Source organism: Acromyrmex echinatior, chromosome 7 (assembly GCF_024713525.1).
Source record: "Acromyrmex echinatior isolate Ae372 chromosome 7, ASM2471352v2, whole genome shotgun sequence".
Lineage (NCBI taxonomy): Eukaryota > Metazoa > Arthropoda > Insecta > Hymenoptera > Formicidae > Acromyrmex > Acromyrmex echinatior.
The window spans coordinates 8,669,758-8,687,260 of record NC_141858.1 but is presented as its reverse complement, the minus strand read 5'-3'; the positions used below and the strand labels follow the sequence as shown (position 1 = coordinate 8,687,260).

Below are 17,503 nucleotides of genomic sequence, written 5' to 3'. Positions count from 1 at the left end.
AAAATTTTTTTTTCTTTATAATGAAGATCTAATGTATTATATTATCATAATATGTTTTAATGATTATGCGTTGTTTGCACATTTGGGTTGATTTTTATCTATGTTTTTATTTTAAAAATTTATTATAAATCAAAATATTATTAGAGGATAATAATATCAATATCTGGAGTCAGTTGTAACATTACAATTATCCCCAAACTTACTTGATTTTATTTTAGTATTATTTTGTACAATGTTATTTGTATTTTTCTTCATAGAATCTCATTAACAAGAAAACTCAAAAGATAAAAGAAAAACTACATAAAAAAGTATCTTTATACAAATAGACATTTAAAGAAGTTATGAAGAACCAGTTATCCATTCGTGCAGCTGCAAGAGAGAGTGTGACTTATGTAGTTGTGTTATGCACCTCTAGCAAATGTGGTACAATTATTCCCTTCTACTGTTATAATCTTACTATTGTCCCTGGGGATTGGGATGGTTGTAACTAAATTTCTCAAAATAACAAAATAATCTTTAAACAAACATAACTTTTTTTCTAGTTACATAAAAAAATTAAAGAAAAAAATTTTGTAGCTAAATAAATTCTACATAGCTAAATAAATTCTACATCTAAAGATACATATCTTTTTAATGTAAATATTATATTTTAACTGTTGGAACATTTCAAAGTCTAAATGTTACTTTTATCCCCGGTTTCCCTTACAGTGTTGTATGTTTTTCAAATTATTACAATAATTATTTAAAAAATTGATTTCTTCGAAACTATGGACCAATAGCTGAAATGGCGAGTTTTTTGTTCAAGAACTGTAAAAAACGCCCCCGACATCATCATCTGATGTTCCCTTTGTTAGTATTAAATTTAACTAATTTGTGGATTAGTGACGAAATTAGGTTAAATTTGACACTATAAATTTAACAGTGTAATGTAAAAAGTAACAAATAAAATTAAAAAATCAGATTATACGCTCATGTATTAAATATATGTTGAAATATAGAATAGATCGTTTAACGAGACTTAAGTTCTAAAAACAGAAATCGTATGAATAAATGTGTGATAGATAGGAACTATCTATACAGTGGCGCAATCGCGAATATCCTTTCACACAAAATATAACTACTTTGAAGTTCTATTAGAATAATTGACGCTGACGGGCATCGGCTTCTTTCTTTTATCTCTATTGAAGGCACACGCGATGTTGTCTATCGCCACACCCTCCACACACGATTCAATGCAAAACGCAACTTTCTTCCATCTATAGACTGATACGAAACTCATCATCTACGAAAACAGTTACGACAGAACAGTGGAATAAGTTAAAGATTCGATGTCATTAAAACGCTTATCTCTAAGCTACTGTATATCTTCAAATGATATTTCCAAGTAATCACAAATAAGAATCGACATGAAACGTTGAATTTAATGACTACCGCGCAATGTTTGCCGATCCGCCTTCTATGCCTATCCTTGACTTGATTTTCTAAAAGGGAACAGAATCTCAAGCTACAGAAGCTTTCCGTCGGGAAACTTCTTCCGTGCGTGAACAGGCGACACAATAACGGGCACCTACGCGTTATTATGCATCGCGCGCGGGAGAAGTCTCTTCAAGAGATGATAATGTCTCCCGCTTTCCCGCGCGGCGTGCAGCGGTTTCTCCGGCATTCAGCCGCCTACCTACGTGGTAGTAAAAACGTGTAAGTTACACGGGAGTCCGCGCACGGTATGTGCATACTGCATACCCACGTATAATACGTGCCATCGTCGCCGCTGGCTGCTTGGCGAACGAGCCCGGTTGCCGTAAGTGACGTAACGAGAAAGACGTTACGTTCCGCAGCGGACTCTGTTCACCATTCTCTTCTTCGCGTACGCGATGGGGCCTGGACCCCTTCCCCGTCATCCCGTAGCTTTACCCGAGCCCCATCCTCCCAGAAGGCATCTTCTCCGAGCGCGCTCTTCTCTTCTCGGGTACAAACGTTCTCCGCTGCTGCAGTCGCGTCCGCGAGTCTGATCGCGCAGGTAACGCGTAGGAGTGCGAACCAAGTCCGAAAAGCTGAGTGAATCCGGAGAGGAGGGTATCCAGAGGACTCGACGAAAAATATGGAGTCCATGAGGCGATATCTCGTTCTAATTTCGGGTACGTGTAATATAACAGAGTGGAATTTAATCGCTGAAAGTGGACTATAAGAATCGTCATAGTCGAATTGGTCTCTGATGAACTTGCGATTTACTACATCTGGTATCTATCTATTTAAATAAATATCAAAATATGATAAATTGCAAATTCATTAAAGATTTTTAATTATTACTGGTTTCTATGAACAAAATTTGAATCAGAAAAAAATTATTTAAATTACTATTAAATAAAATCTATTGAAATATGTGAAATTAAAGTAATTAATTTTAAAACCAACTATTTAAAAATTTGGCATACCTCGAAGGATTTATTCAATGATAATTTAAATAATTTTTTATTTGAAATTTCATAAATCAATAATTTCAATCGAAACAATTTTCGTTCACGCAGTACGAGTATATAAATATCCACACTCTTTTATGTGGATACTTTTAAGTAGGAAGATGTATCGACATCCATTATTTATCTTCACTTGTAAAAAGACGCGCTTTGCTGTTCAAATCTTTAAACAATCGTACAATTGCAACCTTTAATACGAATACCAATCAACGAATCGATGAGATCGAGAATTTGAAGAATTATATAACAATAAAGAAATATTCTTATAATATAGATTTCATAAGAAATTTATTTTTAGAATAAAATAGAAAAACTGCAGACTGCAGATTGCATATCAATACGAGAATACATTCCGATAATGTATTTGTCCATTCTAATTTGTGTATATAATACACAATATATATATACGTTCGATTATATTAGTAAAAAATACACGTAATAAAATAATAATAAATAAAAATGGATATTCGAACGAATTATAATCCGTTCTTGTTGCTTTTTTTTTATAAATTACAATGCAATTTTTTTTATTTGATAAATATTTGATAATTTTAGATATATCTTACTATTGATTATAGAGAATATTAGTACCATAGAGAATATTAGTATCATAAAATTTAGAAATATGCTATGAATTTCAGTGGGAATATTATGGAGTTGCGTACTAGGTCTCCAACGACCACCACCGAGATATTCTCAGCAATACATGCCGGAAACCTCGTTCTCCTGTCGCAACAAGATTGTCGGTAGCTATTACGCGGACCCTGAGACCGACTGCCAAGTCTTCCATGTCTGTGTCTCTGTGGCTGGTACTATTCAGGATTACAAGTGAGTGTTACATTACAATCTTGATAAGTAAAAATAAATTCTTCTCAATTTTTTATCATCAGCAATAAGTTAATATGTACAGTATACACTAAGGAAAATACATTTTGGAACGTTGAAAGTTACGAGGTTTAGAGCCAATCGCTGAATTATTTAATTATTTTTTACTTAGGTTCCTTTGTCCTAACGATACTGCCTTCGATCAAGAGAGTCAAACTTGTGCCGATTGGTACGACGTGGATTGCGAGGCCGCGACTCTCTACTATGCCAGCGATAACTTTGACTTGTATAGAATTGGTTCCGGTTTGGAATCCGTACATTACGACAACATACGTAGTGACGCCGAGCCTCAAGATCATCTTCAACGCAGCGAAAGCAGCGATGCAGTTCGATCCTCCGCGAATGCTGTGAATCGAGTATCTTCGTCCAACTATAATAATCGCGAGGTATTGCGAGGTAGTAGTAGCGGCAATTTGTATAACAGAAACAACAAAGAAGACGAATATGAAGATAAATTGTATAAGGAGGAACAAGACAACAAGAAGAAAGGTGGCATTCGAAAGGCCAGTAGGAAGCAACCGTATACCGGCAATGGTAGTAGCAACTATTCGCCAACGTCCAGCACGTCGGCACCAGCCGTGCCTAGTCAGAACACCTACAACGGCAATTATTACAACAGCAATGCGTATAATCAACGATCTACGACATACGCCCCGTCAACGACCGTCCGATCTCAAGAGAATTACAACAAAAATCAGAACACGCAAAGATATAGCGTACCGTCGTCCACGTATCGACCTAGCACGACATACCAGGATACATATAACAACTATCAATCACCCAGCACGACTGCCAGAACAACTTCGAACAACGCCTACAACACAAACTTCTATAACTCAAACGTCTACAACTCAAACTATCAACAGAATACTGGTAGTGCCATTCAACAGAATACTGGCAGTTCCGTTCAAGCTACAACTCTGAAACCGAGCAGCTACAATCCGAAAACCAGCTATCAGACTTATCAATTCGCACAGTCCACCACTGTTCAACCGAGTACTATAAATTATCAGACAAGCGATTACACCAATTACCAACAAAGGAACTACAACAACATTCAACGAGGAAGCAGCGCATCAGTTGCGTACCAATCCACCACGTCCGCACCTACCGCTTATAATCATAATTACAACAATAACAACAATAATAATAATGTCCAGTACAGATCAGGCACGTCCACTAGTCAGGACATTCCTCAAACTACTGCCAAATATTACGCCAACAATTTCGCAAGCAACAGTTATGCACCCACAACTTACAGCCCAGCAACGAAAAAATATATAAACGTGGACAATACTGTCGCACAGACCGCTTTGAGGAACAACGATAACAGCCAATATTATGATAAAACGAGCCAAGCGAGATCTTCCACTCAATATTATGATAGCACGAAAACGCCTAAGAAGGCAACTCAATATAATAATAATTATGACAACGCGAGCAGCGGCAAGTCATACTATATCGAAACAAGCACTGGTAGCTTCAACCTCGCGAGATCTTCCGCGGGAATTGGTTTCAGTCCCGCAAGTATCAATCATCTCGCCGAGTCGCCGAAAAGCACCACGCCGGTACCAAGGTAAACTCAAAGTTAGATTTACTCAAAACTTTTTGCGCAAAGGAGGTAACATCCTTAAATTCGCATTCAATTGTAAAAATTATAAACGAAGTTTATAGTGAAAAAAAAGTTTAATTAAACTAATAAAAGGAATCAATAAGAATGACACTGTAAACTTCGTTCATAAGATCAGACAACCTAAGGTTTTTTTGAATCCGAATTAGTAATCTTTTAGTATTTATACGATGAAAAAAATATTCTGATTAAACCAACAAAACTTAACAAAAATGATATTATATTTTGGGGATAAATTTCTGATTATGATATATAACCAGAAATTCTATTCGATTTTATCAAAATGCCATTAGTGAGCCCTTTTATTGATTTAATCAGAATATTTTTCTGTGTACAAATATATATATATTAAAATGTTACTAATTTAAAATCGAATATTATTTAAAAAAAATTTAATCAAGAATACACGAAGTATATAGACAGGAATTTTAAGATTTATTTTTCATCCAAATATTTCCTAAATTCTTGATCATCTCTTTCCATTTTCGTAAAATAATTCTACTTCTAGAACATATTGTAGGAGAAGAAGATTAATTGCAGCGTTCTTTTTCTTGTTGCAGACGGCCTTCTAGCGCTACCACTTATAACCCAAACAACTTCAATTCTAACGCTCAGAAGACCGTTCAGCCGACAACGACTCCACGTGGAGTTACCTACGTTAGCGGATCCGCGAGACCGTTCACGTCGACAACTAGATTACCTAATAGCAGTAGTAGCAACAGCGCCAGCAGTACGACAGCACGACCAAAATCGGGCAAAAAGAACGATTATGATTATGCGTATTACGATAGCACGGGCGGCCTGGAATATGACGGAGTCGACCTCGAGCATGTCACAAGCAACAAAGAATCCACGAAAATCGCGAGAAATTAAAACAATCTCGACTCGTTATGTATCGCAAAGTCTTGAACCTCGATGTCAGTGATGTAAAATTAAAGAGTGTATATCCAGCAAAGCCTGCGGAAACAAATTTTAAGCACGGCCTGCTACCAATTTTTTATTGCAAAAAGGCAATAAATTGTACCCAGAATGTGTATTATCTAACATTGTCAGCAAATTACTGTCAGAAATATGACAAAGCCTGCTAGACATGCTTTGCTAGCAGATTAGTAGCAGAAATTAAACAAAGTCCTGCATATCCTGACAGCAGATTGAGAGCAGAACCTAATTCGAGCAAACTCTACTCGATTTCTGCTACCAATCTACTAGTTTAGCTCTTGGTCGACAAATCCAAACACAGCCAAATGCGGACACAGATGGCTATGGTTTTGTAGTCAATATCTGATCGAGTTTGCTGCCTAAATTGCTAACATTTTGCCAGAGTAAATATTTCCCTACCTCTGTAATTTCAGGTACAGGTATATTTTTTAAATACTTGTATACTTATATATCTGAATATATTTTTTGCAATGGAACAAATATATTCCTAAAAGGAGTTCATTATTTTTGAGTACTTAATTCTAAATTTTAAAAAATACATTTTTTTTATATTTCAAATCAGCTTCAATGATACAATATTCAATGATACAATATAACCAAACAGAATTATATTAGGCTGAAGCTATTAATTAACTGAAATTAAATGTACTTTTAAAGTATCTATAGCTAGATACCGAAAATAAAAGTACCTTTTACATCACTGATCGATAGGAGAAATTTCTTGTTTGTATTATTGTTTATTAGTGGCCAGTCATCATCAAAATCGGTCTTCGATTAAGCGTACTCGCGCAAAGAGATGCGAAAAGGAAAGCGATATAAGTATTGAATACCGATTTTGAGAGATAAAAAAAGAAACATCGATCGATATTGTTCACTTAAATACATATATGTTCAATCGAGATTTGACGGCTTGTCGGCCGTTATTAACAATATCATTTGTAGTTCAGTATTCTAGGTTAATTGTTTATATATATTTTACGATGCTTAATCCGCAGCATTGAGTGTCGATGTATCTATATTACAAACATTAAGAAATTCTTGCGCAAAAGATTGTTTCGAATTGTTTCGCCGACATTAATCTTTTTTATTTTGTTGTGTAAAAAAACCGTTGAGATAACCGATCATTAATAACATTTATTGTGTATTGGTACAGTGCGAAGTTTGTCGAAACGTTAAATTTCTCATATTTTGTGCATGCATATCGACAAAAGCCTGCATAAAATGTGTTCGGAATAAAGATTGTTTAATTACTTGCGCCTCCCCTAAAGTATACGTACTGAGTGTGTATATATACACTATAACTATTTTAATTAAGAAAAGCATTAAATAGCATAGTTAATTATTTTATCCTATCCTAACGATAGTCGTACGTTTTATTTCTTATCTCACACACGCGTACAAAATTAAACTCTTCAACATATACATAGGAATACAATTCGTTTATGAAATATAAAGCATTATTTTCAATGCCGAAGTTATATCTACTAGTACAATTTTCAGTAATGTAGTGCATATGTTTTTGGACAAATCGTACTTACTATTAATTATTAACTTGCGATTATATTATAAAACTTATTAATATCGTGATAAAAAGTCATTAATACATTTACGACAAGACTTTCATCGCATTTAAGATAATTATCCCGATAATTTGATCACATCAAAGTCCCTCCACGTTGTGATAAGGTTAGTATCCGATACAAAGAAGAAAAAAATCTTCGTAGAAAAGCGAACTTGATGTATTCTGATTCCACGTCAAATTCATAAGATCCATTCGCAAAAAAAAGTTAAGCAATCCGTCAAACACCAGCGGTCTTATTACAGAAGGATGTGAATTCCAAATCTTTCAGACCACTTATGATAGAAATAATTTTGGTAGCATCTTAATTACATTTTTATTGCATTTTTAATATAATATCAAAATTTGCGAGGAAATTATATGTTCTACCACACATTACTATAAATCATCTCTTATTAAAAATAAAAAGATAAAATGATTTCCTTATGGAATGGTGATTACGAAGGAATATATTTAATAGTAATAAAATACATGCATTATTGTAATTTTTTATATGTATGAATACAAAAGTATCTCGGGTACCAACTGTTTGAGATAAATCGAACTTGATAATAACGAGATTTTAAAGAACTAAGTATGCTTTCTGAAAAATTTGTTATTATATAATATATAAAATTTAACAATCTTTTTTTTTCTGCATTTTCCCAAAATTTTAATTATTAATACCTCGCTAATATAAAGGTATCCATTCGACTTATCTCGAATTTGTTGTATCCACACATTTTTAATTAAATTCATGTAATCACGATATCATTAATAAAAGAACATAAGGTATTTTGATAAAAAAATTATCTAAATCGACAAAAATCAAAACTTGTTAAATATAATCTCGTAATATATCTGCATGTATTTTATCATAGAAAAGTTTATAATATACATATAAATTAATAATTAACAATATTCTGGAACGGTGGGATGTCTCCAATACCTAAAAATAATTTCAAAATAACATTTAAAAAATTAACTATATACATTCGTAATCATATTTTTTGTTAGAGCAATCATCGAAAAATAAGCAAATTATTTGCATAAAGCTTAAATTTATTTACTTAACAATTTGGATTTAAAAAAATAATCATTATATGTATATCCATACATTAATTATATAATATTAAATTCGTATTGTTATTAAGATATGGTACTATTACTAACATTATTATTACTAGTGGGAGAACATTTAATAAAACAAAAAAAGCGACGAAAATTGTATGTTAAAGTATACTACTAAATTAATTTCGTAACTTGATTTTAAAATATATAGCATATAATTGTCTGACTCATTGACAAAATTATTACTTCCAGTGCAAGACGAGAAAACTTGGGATTAATTTCGATTCTGTACAAGAACTTCCAACAAGATACCAAACTAGACTTTGCGAATGGACTTTACAGAAAGCGACGAGGAATAAGTCTTCGTATGATATTGTAAAAATAATTTCGACTTTCTATCGGTACATATCACGCATTCACTGCATCAACATAGCATCCACTTGATGCGAGGGACAGCGATGAGATTTTCGTACATAATAAATTAATCATTAACATTTGTAATTTTTTAATGTTAAAAATATAAATGTAAAAAACAAACAAGAAGTTAATATTTAACCTATATTACTTCAGTCAAAGCTCGAATCTTTACTGACTTATTTAATAAATTAAATAGACGAAAAATTGACGATTATTTTAAACATCAAATTTTTAATTAAAAGTATTTTAATTAAAGTCACTTAAAATTATTAATGACTTTTTCATATTTACAATAAAATCCAAATTAAAAAAAATTTTAATTAAACATCTATCAAATTCATTAAATTAATAAACAATTTTTGTTATCATATGGTTCGTCGATTTCGTGTAACTTACATCAATAAAGCAACAATAAATTTGATTTACTACGACAAGATAAATGTTATCTGTATGGAATAGATGTATTTAATATGAATATATAAACATTCCAATAAATGTATAATTTAAATTAGTAATTATTGCGGAAATTACAAAAATAAATTTACCTGGACATAGTTCACATAAATTTTATATTACGTATGTAATATTATTATACATACATTTATTTATGATAAAATTAATTACAATATTAATGCGTATACATACTTCGTATAAGTATAGAATTTTATAAGATATTAAGTTTAATTTCAGGGGAGTTGAAAATTCAATGAAATTTAAAATTATATATAATATATAATCATAAAATTAAAATTATATATAATATATAATCATATTTGATAATTGGATTGTTGACAATTAAATAAAATTTAAGATTAATTAAAAATTTTATTTAATTTTTAATCTTTTCTTTGCAATTATCAAGTACGTACACATGATGTTTATGTATCCTTATCTACATATTATATAATTTATTAGTTAGATTTATTATATAATATTTTTTTAGTTTAATTATATTTATTTTTTAAAATAAAATTTAATTATCCGCTCGCGAAATCTATTTAAGTGTCATTTTATTTATAATAATTTAATTTTTCAATTTATTACCTATACAGTCCCTACCTATCCATATACTTGTCCTACCTATCCGTATTTTCATTTATTCGTGCCTATTCGCGTATCCTATCTCTGTTCATATATTTCTACTTCCTACATTACTTCATTAACGTGTAACACCGCGAATATAATACGTTAATGATTGTGTTCAGCAGAGAGCAGCTTTGCAAATGTTGTAAAATTCTTCAATACGATTGGTTCTTGCTTTAAGTTTTAATGAATTTAAATGAATTAATGATATTAAATCAAATTTTACAATAATTGCAAAACTGCTTTCTTTGCTGAATGCAGCAGCTAATATCTAACCATGTCCTATCGTGTACTGATAAATTCAGAGAGATTACCTAATTGCGATCGTATTAAATAAATGAGCAATAAATGATAATAATTAAAATAGACTTTTAATTTTTAAAGTACAAAAAATTAATAAATAACAAAGCTAATGAGAGCCATTGCGGATAATGAAGTGCAACTAGAATTTGTAGATAACCTACAAAACTTGCGCTTCATTATCTGCACTAGCTCTCATTAGCCCTGTTATTTGTTAGTTATTGTATTTTAAATCAACAATATAAGAACTCGCAATTTGCGAGTAAGTTGCCCTCCCGAATATTCAGAATTTATTTTTATATATATATGTCTTTCAAAAAATTAGATTGGTGTTACACACCCACTTCGTTCAGATCTTCGTCTTTTTTCTGGCCAATATTCTGGCTTAATATGCCAAAGATCGACAGCAAGGAGAAATATTCCTTTTTGCTGCCGACTAAAAGCGACTAAATTTTACGCCTTTGTATGATGCGCGAAACACGAACGCGTCGCGAAGGGGCCACCATATTAATCAAATTGATTAAATATTAATTATCAATAATAATAATTTTATTAATACATGTGTGTGAATAAATTTATTCTTTATTCGTGTCTAAACTAAAAATATAAATATTTGACTAAAAATAAATCTAAAAATAAATTTAAAAAAATCTCTATGTTTTGATTTTATAAATCTCAAATATTGTGAAAAATTAGATCAAATTTCTTAATATAAATTTTACACAATATAAACAACAAAACTTCAAATTAAATATAAATCGGAAATTACTAAATCGATTACTATCCCATAAAATTTAAGGCCCATGTACGTATTCTTAACGATTCGAACGATTCGTTGCTGAATCTCATCTCAAAACATGCAGAGAGATAAGAAATTCAGATAAATGATGTAAGATCCAAAAGGGAGATAATTTTCCCTTACATTGATAAATATCGTATATCGTTTATGTTTTAAATTAATACAATCATTTTCTGCATAATTTATTATTTCAAAATTAAGTATTTCAAAAGATGCAAAATTCCGAACGCGATTTTTTAAAATAATTATAAGATAAAATTCTTTTATTTCTTGACACAATGAACCTATACTGGATCTTACATCATGTTACTATTTTGACTGGTATAAAATCCAGTTACTACATATGGATAAGTTATAAAAAGTAAGTGCAATTTAGGTAAATTATAGTAACAATTAATAATCATAAAATATTTTTTATAATAAAAGCGAAGTTAATAAATTATACAACAAATGCGCTACATTAAAATATCTGTTATTTCACTAGTAACAAGTATACAAATAATAAATGTGAAGCAATACAAAGAATATCTTTGAAAACAGTATGTTATATACATATATGTGTATGTATATAATTTTTTTCTGCACCAACTTAAATAAAATTTAATCCTGAATGAATATTTGAAAATAGGATAGATAGAAAGAATAATAAAACTATACTTATTATACTGTAACAAACACTGTTCTATATTATAATATCTATAGACAAAAAAACAATTTCATTTCTCTAATTTCATTCTCTAATTACTTTTTATATACATATATTCTTTATATTTTTTAATTTAATGTATTTCATTTATTTAAAAAATACTTTATTAATTTTTGTTTTTACTTCCAAGTGACCATTGAGACGTAATCAACGCTCGTAGGCACAGCAAACTAAACTGAGTCGAAAAGTCTTGTATCATTTTGCAATTTTTACAATAATTAACAAGATATTAATAATCGCTCAATATTGGTTTTCAATAAATTTTTACTCACAAGATATTAATTATTAAATAGGCGAACATAGATCTTCAATTTCGGCACTATTTAATAATTAATATCTTGTTACTATTGCGATGATCTATTGATCGCACTAACAATTTTACAGAAAAACAGCAAAAATTGTTTGTTTTCTTCTCATAGAGCTCTAAGATTTTTTTCAAAATTTTTATCAACTTTTTAGTATTACATTTTTTCATTGGCAAGTATTTTTACCAACATGTGAGGAAATACGATATTAAAAAATTCTGAAAAAAAATTTTAGAACTTTATAAGTAGAAAATTAACAATTTTTGCCGAAATTGAAGATCAATATTCGCCACTATTTAATAATTAATATCTTGTTACTATTGCGAAAATTATAAAATGGTAGAGGACTTTTCGATTCAGTTTAGTCCACTCTACCTGCCCACGAGCGTTATCAGTACAATTATCAAACTGTATATATTTTAATGTAAAACATATTAAAAAACTGATTACATAGAATCAACTTTTATGATATTTTTAAGATTGAATTATTTTGTATCAATTGAATTGAATTACATACAACTGAGATTAAATTACTTATATTATTATTTTATATTTATATATATATATTAGGTGTTGGAATTAATTCGTAGCGTTTTACAAGTGATGGGAAGTACTTTCATTAATGTATTTTTTAATGCTCATGTGAAATAAATAACATTCTTTCATTAAAAAACGCTACGAATTAATTCCAACACCTAATATATATATATATACACACATATATAAAATATATTTGTGTTAACATATGAATTTAGAAACAAAATTTGAGCCTTTAACATTGTAATTTTCTTGAATGAAATAATAAGTTCTATTTTAGTTAAATTAATGAGAGATTGAATAAGAACAATGGCGAAAGATTATTAAAAATAACTTAAACTGAGTGTAATATGATATTATAAATTTTACAGTGCATGTACAATAAAATAAGAAGAAGCATCCAGGATTAAATTTATCCTAATCTGTTCTAATTTATCCACTTTAAGGTAACGGATGCATGGAATGCTACATATACATTTACAAAAAATATACAGGTATATTTTTATTAAATTGATGCATATATGCATCTGTAGATATATTAATAAAATCATCACGCATCCGTTACCTCAACAAAAACATCAATTCATCACTCACCAATTTGATGCGCAACAGCGGAGTTTCATCTGCATCGTCGCTACGATGATTCTGTAAAAAAAGAATATAAAATCTAAATTAAAACAAAGCAAAAAATCAAGTAATATTTAAAAAAATATTTAGTAAACGTAATTCTCTTGAAAATAATCACATAATTTTTAAAATATTTTTACAAGCATCGGATGTTTTAATTTACCATTCACTTACATATTTATAAAAATAATTATATACTCGAAAAAATATATTATATATATTAATAGACATTACATATATAATTATATATTATATATAAACATTTTTTATATATGAAACATTTTTTCCCGGGCATTTTCTAAAAAAATCTTAAAAATACATAGATATTTATAAAATTTCAAAATAATTTTAAGATAATTCTTTTTTTTCTAATTATTACTTTTAAATCATTGTAAAATAAAGATTCTGATCATTGCGAATAAAAAAAAGATATTGATTTTACAATAGCAAAAAAGATATTTACCGCAAGGTTGCTCCGCCGGTGCCCGATGCCTCTCCCAGACCTCCTCCTCCTCTCAAAGTTGGGATTGACACATCCTCTCGCACTGGACACTCGCGAAAAACACTCGCGAATAATGGACTATAATCGCGCGCGGACTATAACTTGAGTCCGATTACTTGAACGACACTCCCGAACAAACGCGCGACGCGACGAACCGGCTGCGGTTCGTTCATTTTCAAATAAAGCGGCGACGAGGGTACGTTAGCTTCCCCGTTGGATTTTTATACGAAGAGAACGATTTTATTCAATATCTAAAAATTTATTTAGATATATCATTCAGATCCGAAAATTTTTAGATTTGAGAAAAACCGTTCTTTTCATATAAATATCCTCTGAGTACTGAGCCCTCCCACCACGTCAAGGTGTACCCGTGAGAGGGAAGATAATCTGAAAAATGTAATAGCTATTATCTATATTACTATGCAACCGGTTAACTTTTACAAACGAATATCAAACACACGTCTGCAATTCGTTATCGTTGCGAAATAAATTTAGAGCTAAAAGGATTGAATCTTTTATTTATAGATGATGTCTGTAAGATATGATTAAAGTCAATGAAATGGGCTGTTTGATAAAAAAGAGAAATGTTTCTTTTATTATATCGACAATAATAGTTTCAAAGAATTGCGTTTAATTTTTAAATGGTTCGTATAACGCACAAAAACAAAAAAATAATTAAATTATTAAATTATATTAATTCTGAAAGCAGGAATTGCGTTATTTGCATGAGAGTATTATTCAATTATCATTAACGTTGCTTTTTTTATAACTCGTGCGATACCGTTCATACAGACAAATGCGGCCGTGTCGCGTGCCGCTCTTCTTCACATTTCTTTTTGAAACATATAATAATCGCAAAAAATGCTAGATATATAATAAGAAATGTTGTATTTTATGAATGTTCACGTAATACGATTACTAGAATGATTATTCATAAGGTACAACGTTTCGTATTATATTTAGCATTCTTCGCGATAAGATTTTAAAAAAATAATGTGAAATAACCGCACGCGACACGATTACCTATTTCTAAGAATCTCAGTAAGGGACCGCGCAGTAACTACGCGTAAACGTAAACATGACGCGCCGCTCCGTGCCACCCCGTACCATCCTCAACACAAGGTCGCGCCAACCGTCTAACTGCCGAAATAAAACGACGAATAAGTAAAATAATATATTCTTCTCATTTTTAATGTTCTTCGATTAATAAAACGATTATTTCTAGTTTTAACGGCGCGAATAAAATCATAATTATATTGCGATATCATAATTATATTGCGATATACCGAGGAACATATTTGACGATTATTTTCGACAATTTTTCGTATCAATTACAACGTAATGCTGACAAAAGGCAAGAAGTAAAAAGAGATTCTTATTAGCGTGGTCTTCCTTACATAATTGCTCACGTGAAATAATTTTAACATCCCAATATTATATCTCAATTTTAGAATAATAGCATGCATCTAACAATAAGAATCTCATTTTTATTGTTAGTTATCATACATCCGCGAACGCACGAAATATTTAAAATATTCATGAACTGCGTATGTGAGTAATGAATCTTGGAAATAAAGGGAAAAAGTGCATACAACCTATAATCCTTTTCAATCCTTAATATACTCCTTAGTTTTAGGCAACCTTATGTAATTCGCGTTCGTAGATATTGCTGTTAATTAATGCGACACGCGGAGCGACTCGAAAACACGTCCGTCTCCCACCGAGATCGCCTAGCGAATGCCGAAATGACGATCGACCACCGCACCTTGCCCCCCTACGCCTTCGCTCCGCGTCCCACCGCTTTTCGTCGCCAGTGACCCCCTTCCCCTACCGAGCTTTTCGCCGATGTTTTTAGATTACACTCAACTATCGCGTATTCAAACGACGAAAAATATTCAACGATTTATTCAATTATATTTTTCATATTTTACATGATTTTGACAAACGGATATCGCCGTACATTTCGCGTTTTAATTTGTGGCATCTCGGGCACAATCCTATATTATTTGCATGGTTCTCTTAAACGAATTAGTAATTATTCGCGTGAGATATTTTTAATATTTTCAATTCTCAATTTTCATAATTCTTTTTAATGATAATTTCCATACTTCAATAAAGATTGATAAAATATTCTATACATGTTCTTTATATACAGATAAACGCAAAAAATCTTAATAAAATGAAACAATTTGTGCTAAATACAGGTTTGGTTAAAAGTACTAAATATCTTGTTAATCGTTATTTAATTTTTCAGTTAATAAATTAATTTAAGACACTACTTTTACTGCAAATTATTCTGTGTTTCAGAAATTCTTTAAACGTATAATAAAATATAAAATAGATTCCGGAAACTTATTTAAAATATTAAATGAGTCAGAAATGTAGTTATTTAAAATAATAAATACTAAATTTCTCTTTTAAGTTTTTAATTTAAAATATATACTTTAACTTTCATCGCTTTTACAAGTATGTAAAAATTATTAAACGATTTTTACGTATATTTTGGTAACTTTAAAAAGAATTTGTAAAGTTATATTTACAACAAATACTTCTGCATTGTTGTAACTAAATATAGTTAACAAAATGAGAAAAATGTACTTTTTCAAAAATGTATAAACTCTGAAACATAAATATTTAAACAACGTTAATATTTTTTTTAAACTAAATTAAGTTAGAGTTAATGGCTTACAAATTTTTAATTTAAAAGAAGTTAATAAATTAAAGTTTAAAAGTAACTAAATGAAGTTAAAAATTAATGCGTTTAAAATTATCTAAATTAAAAGTTATTAACTTTTTAACTTTCTTTTAACTTTTAACGTTTTAACTAATTACTACCTGACAATCCTGAACATACTTTTCGTTTAAATATTAATTTAATTAATTTTAAACGCATTAATTTTTAACTTCATTTAGTTACTTTTAAACTTTAATTTATTAACTTCTTCTAAATTAAAAATTTATAAGCCATTAACTCTATCTTAATTTAAAGTTTAAACAAAACATTAACGTTTAAATTTTTCGTTTAAATATTTATGTTTCAGAGTTATATATTTCTGAAAAAGTACATTTTTCTCATTTTGTTAACTGTAGTTACAACAATGTAGAATTTGTTATAAATATACAACTTTACAAATTCTTTTTAAAGTTGCCAAAATATACGTAAAAATCGTTCAATAATTTTTACATACTTGTAAAAGCGATGAAAATTAAAGTATATATTTTAAATTAAAAACTTAAAAGAGAAATTTAGTATTTATTATTTTAAATAACTACATTTCTGACTTATTTTTTATTTAATATTTTAAATAAGTTTCCGGAACCTATTTTATATTTTATTATACGCACGTTTAAAGAATTTCTGAAACACAGAATAATTTGCAGTAAAAGTAGCGTTTTAAATTAATTTATTAACTGAAAAATTAAATAACGATTAACAAGATATTTAATACTTTTAACCAAATTGTATTTAGCACAAATTGTTTCACGCTATTAAGATTTTTTGCGTTTATCTTTATATATAAAGAACATGTGTATATAGAATAGATTATCAATTTTTATTTAAGAATGAATTATTAAAAAGAACAATGAAAATTCAGACATAATGTTGGAATACCCTCACGCGAATAATTACTAATTACGTTTTTAAAAGAACATGCAGATAATATAGGAT

At 29.8% G+C, this 17,503-nt stretch overlaps 1 protein-coding gene and 1 long non-coding RNA gene across 2 annotated transcripts; one reads left to right on the top strand and one right to left on the bottom strand.

Annotated features, from left to right (window-relative positions):
- Positions 1-1,957: 1,957 nt before the first annotated feature.
- On the top strand, positions 1,958-7,255 carry LOC105154414 (uncharacterized). Its single transcript, XM_011069922.2, has 4 exons — positions 1,958-2,135; positions 3,116-3,302; positions 3,472-4,935; positions 5,550-7,255. Exons 1-4 carry the CDS (start codon positions 2,099-2,101, stop codon positions 5,860-5,862), a joined length of 2,001 nt encoding a protein of 666 aa, XP_011068224.1. The 5' UTR covers positions 1,958-2,098; the 3' UTR covers positions 5,863-7,255.
- Positions 7,256-13,023: 5,768 nt separating this feature from the next.
- LOC147909147 (uncharacterized) lies at positions 13,024-14,978 on the bottom strand. Its single transcript, XR_015545681.1, has 3 exons — positions 14,857-14,978; positions 13,795-14,220; positions 13,024-13,349 (listed from the first exon to the last, which is right to left on the bottom strand). It is a non-coding gene; the product is annotated as an uncharacterized LOC147909147 (long non-coding RNA).
- Positions 14,979-17,503: the final 2,525 nt, after the last annotated feature.

Coding starts and splice junctions, on each gene's coding strand:
- LOC105154414 (XM_011069922.2), top strand. CDS start 2,099: ATGGAGTCCATGAGGCGATATCTCGTTCTAATTTCGG. Junction 3,303..3,471: donor GGTACTATTCAGGATTACAA/GTGAGTGTTACA, acceptor TTTTTTACTTAG/GTTCCTTTGTCCTAACGATA. Junction 4,936..5,549: donor AGCACCACGCCGGTACCAAG/GTAAACTCAAAG, acceptor TTCTTGTTGCAG/ACGGCCTTCTAGCGCTACCA.